The sequence below is a fragment of the Athene cunicularia genome (assembly GCF_003259725.1).
Source record: "Athene cunicularia isolate RWA chromosome 6 unlocalized genomic scaffold, athCun1 chr6_part1, whole genome shotgun sequence".
NCBI lineage: Eukaryota > Metazoa > Chordata > Aves > Strigiformes > Strigidae > Athene > Athene cunicularia.
The window spans coordinates 12,209,308-12,213,572 of NW_020799105.1; the positions used below are offsets into that span (position 1 = coordinate 12,209,308).

Sequence of the window (4,265 nt, forward strand, 5' to 3'; positions counted from 1 at the left end):
CCCCACTCCCGGACGCGTTTTTCCCTCTTCCGTTTTTTTCTCTGCTGCTCCACCGGGTTAGAAGCAAATCTCGGGGGCCGCGGAGAGAATTCGTTTTTTTGCCATCGTCATCGTCGCTATTATTTTTTTAATCTTTCTCCTTTTCCCAGTTTGGATCTTAACCCTTTGATCTGTTTCCTTTAAAAGACTCTTGATTCCCAACTCCCATCAGGGGGAGAGGGAGGAGAAATACAGGGGATAAAAAACAAAACGCCGAGCGAGTCCGTGCTCTCAGCTGTTAGCCAGGTTGGTGGGGGACAAAAGTCCCTTTAAAATATTGAATGTCAATTGCAAACCTAAGAAAAGAAAAATCCGATCCGGAGTGCTAAATTTAGGAGCTTTATATGGAACTTGGACTCTGCTGCTGGATTTTGTATGGATTTTTTTCGGCCTTTGGTAAGTTTCGATTCACCTTCTGGGGTAAAAAGAAACAAATGGCTTTTAGGGGCGGTTAAGACTTCAAGGCTGTAAATCCTACTATATCATGTTGGGTTTTTTTTAACCGTTTGTGTTGCTTTTTTAACGAAGTGACGAAGACGTCGCGTTTTCTGGATGGAAATTCCTAGAGTGCTGCTCTGTGGTTTTATTTTATCCCCGATTTAAAAATCTGCTGCGGTTTATTATTTATCGCGCGTGCTGCAGGGAGGGGGGAGCCCAACCGTTCACCCTCAGGTTTTCCGTTGCAGGGAGGACAGACCCCGGCGTCCGCCCCTAGACCACACTGAGCGACCGAAGCGGGTTGGGGGAAAAGTCGCCAGAGGCTGCTGGCAGAGATGGCCGAGAATTGGAAGAACTGCTTCGAAGAGGAGCTCATCTGCCCCATTTGCCTGCACGTCTTCGTGGAGCCGGTCCAGCTGCCCTGCAAGCACAACTTCTGCCGGGGCTGCATCGGGGAGGCGTGGGCCAAGGAGTCGGGCTTGGTGCGGTGCCCGGAGTGCAACCAGGCCTACAACCAGAAGCCCAACCTGGAGAAGAACCTGAAGCTCACCAACATCGTGGAGAAGTTCAACTCCCTCAACCTGGAGAAGCCCCCCTCCGTCTTGCACTGTGTCTTTTGCCGCCGGGGCCCGCCACTGCCGGCCCAGAAGATCTGTTTGAGGTGCGAGGCCCCGTGTTGCCAGTCCCACGTCCAGACCCACCTCCAGCAACCCTCCACGGCCCGCGGCCATCTCCTGGTGGAGGCGGACGACGTGCGGGCCTGGAGCTGCCCCCAGCACAACGCCTACCGTCTGTACCACTGCGAGGCCGAGCAGGTGGCCGTCTGCCAGTTCTGCTGCTACTACAGCGGGGCCCACCAGGGACACTCGGTCTGCGACGTGGAGATCCGCCGCAATGAGATCAGGGTAAGTCAGACCTTCGTGGGGACGTGGGTTTGTCCAGCCCAAGGGGGCTGCCGCTCTCCCTGGCAGCCCTCTTTCCCTGCCCTGTTTGTTCGCCAGAGGCCTGTGTTTGTGTAGGGCCTACACAAAACCCACGCCGGTGCTGCTCCTCCTCCGCCCGGTCCCCCCGCGGCGGACATGTTAGGTGGCCTCCCCAGCCGAGCTGTGACAGTCCGTGGGTGCCGGGAGGGCTCCCTAGGGAAGGGGGCCCGTGCTGGGAAGCCTTCAGAGCCGTTCAGCCGTCAGACCTGTGGCAGCTCGGAACTGGGCTGCGTGCAGAAGAGTCGAGGTCCTGGGCCAGGGGGCTTTGGAGGGGTCGTCTCCCTGGTTCCTGCTGGGGTATGCAGCCATTTGGAGGAAGGCAGAGGAGCTGCCCACATCCGGGGTCGAGTTGCCCTGAAATTGGGCTCCTCAGGGGGGACAAAGCGGCCACAGACGTGGACCCCGTCCATTGTAAGGCCTGTGAATGTCAAAGTGCTGGCTCTTCCCACCGCCTCCCGCCGGGGCCGGCGGCCGCCATCCCCTTCCCCCTGCGCTCGGAGAGCTTCATGTTGGAGACCCGTGTCTTCTCGCTGGCGGGGATTCAGGCTTGGGGTTTAGCCAGATAATGGGGGTTTTTCTTAGGGGGCACAGGGCTGCCCCCCACCTCTACTCACCCCCCCAAAGCAGCATGGGGCATAGCACTGGATTCGAGGGAAAGCGAGTCTGTATTTTGCTCATGGTCAGGCCATCTGGCAGGAGCTTTCACCCCTGGCTCCCCACCCTGAAGTTCGTGGCGGGCATTTAACAGCCTTGCGGGCAGCCCTGCCAGCAGCCCCGCTGTGACCCCTCCACCACCTTACCCCCTTGCCAAAGCTGACCCTCCGCTCCCCCTCTGACCCTTCGAAAGAGGCCCGGTGCTTGTCCACCGAATAAATATTTAACAATGAATTGAATGGTGATTACTGTAAAATGGGGATGATTTCCTGTGTATTTTAATGTTGCCAAAATGAGTCACCATTTAGCAATAAAAAAAAAAAAGTCATAAATAAAAATTGCAGTATAATTACTTTCCAATTGGATGGCCAGGCCTGAGGGGGGAGGGCAGCTCTGTGCAGAGGAGCCAGCCTGAGCTCACAGGAAGGTTATTTTCCTCTCCAGGTTTTTTTGGGGAAAACCAGAGACCTCCACGGAGGTGCCAGCAGCTCCACCACATGCTGGAAGGGGAAAGACCGAGCCAGGCTTTTGGAGAACCGCTTTTCTGCTTCTATTTATAGGGAGTCATTTTGGTCGCCCTCTGCCAGGGTGGGGAGCCACCCCGGGAGGGCTGCGCAGGGCTGGGACGGGGCTTGTGTGTGCATTTCCTGGGAGCCTTAGCCAGGGACCAAAACTATTTTTCCAGGTCCTTTTCCAGGACACTTTGATCTCATCTATTCCCGCTCTTGCTGCATGGGTTTTTTTTGTTGTTGCTGCCGTTGTTATGGCTGGATGTTCACTGCTCCTTGTGGATGCACGCTGCTAATGACCTGGCAGAAACCTGCCACTGGCTAGGCTGGATTTTGGCCCTGGCTTGAAATTTTAGGATATGTGGCCAGATACTGAAGGTGTTAGACAGCTGTATCGTAGAGACGCAGAATTATTTTGCGACCTTGGCCAAATCCCTCGGTACCTCCATCACCGCGTTATCTTAATTTCCTTTCTCTGCGATGATAAGCTTGTCTCTTCCCGCTAGGCGTGTGTCTCGGTTGGGTGCTTGTCGAGTCTGGGGCAATGGAGGACAGCCCAAAGCTGGGGGACAGTGTACCCAAGGGATCCTCCCCCACCCCATAGTTGAAGCAGTTCCTCCGTGAAATGGATGGAGTAGGGAAGAGTCCCTGGGAAAAACGCCCGGCAGGTTGCCGGCTCTTGCTGCATGGCCTTGGCCAGGTCTCTGGCTGAGAGCTGCCCCTCGCCAGCCGGTAAGGAAGGCGGCTGTGTCAGCTCTTGAATTAGGGTGCGTGCGCTCAGCCGGTGACGGCTTCCCGCCTGCGGGAGCCAGGCCCGGGATTCCTGGCTGCTTGCTCACCCCGCGGCGGTGAGCCACATTTGGAGCATCCTGAGGAAGGAGGGCTGGGGTTGGGGGGGCGGATGAGTAACACTGGGCTTGGGAGGTCTGGGGGAGGCCCCGTTGTGAGAGGTTTGTTCCATGCATGGCTCGTGTTCGGGAAGCTGTTAATTGAGAAATGAGTCAAAGTTTGGGGGCCCAGAGCCCTGTCCTCGGAGTGGGGGACTTGGGGGTTTCAACGTTGATCCGGTGTAGTGGGGGTGGCCCCAAGAACCCAGAGGAGGGACAGGAGCCTGCAAACACCCTCCCCATAAAGCCACCTTTTTTAGCATTTATTACTCTGGTTCTGCTGGCAGCCAACCTTGGAGGGCATCTTGCCCCAGTTACAGTTGGATTTGAAGGGGAAAAGGGGCTCAAAACTCCTTGGGGACAGCACCAGTGCTTTCTCAGCCAACAACTGGGGCAAAAAAGCTTGTGCTGGGCAAAAGAGGCCATAGGTAGGTGTCTGCGGAAAGAAAGAGGGTATCTGTGGAGGTGCATGCTTGGTGGGTTTGGAGGAAGGGGACCACTCAGTGTTAGGTGCTGCACAAACCCGCAGAGCCCTGGCTCAGAATTGGTTGAACTCCACGGTGCAACTGTAATACAAACAGTAAATAAAATATGTGGTTAATCTTTCTTTCGTGGGCGTATAAAGCGCTTACCTCCCCTTCCCCCCTGTGAGATGTTTTCTCCTTTGTTTCCTGTTTTTGTAGCGCTTAGAGGAGAGGGGAAAAAAAAGCCAACAACCCACCCTCCTTTTTTTTTTTTTTTTTTTTTTTTTTTTT

The 4,265-nt window shown here is 55.4% G+C and overlaps 1 protein-coding gene across 1 annotated transcript in view; it reads left to right on the top strand.

The window, feature by feature from the left end:
- Positions 1–23: 23 nt before the first annotated feature.
- Positions 24–4,265, top strand: part of TRIM8 (tripartite motif containing 8) — a 29,383-nt gene continuing 25,141 nt past the window's right edge. The window contains exons 1-2 of the mRNA XM_026851421.1: positions 24–435; positions 726–1,382. Coding sequence (XP_026707222.1) covers positions 813–1,382 — 570 coding nt within the window. The 5' untranslated portion in view covers positions 24–435; positions 726–812. The remainder of the gene's footprint in view (positions 436–725; positions 1,383–4,265) is intronic.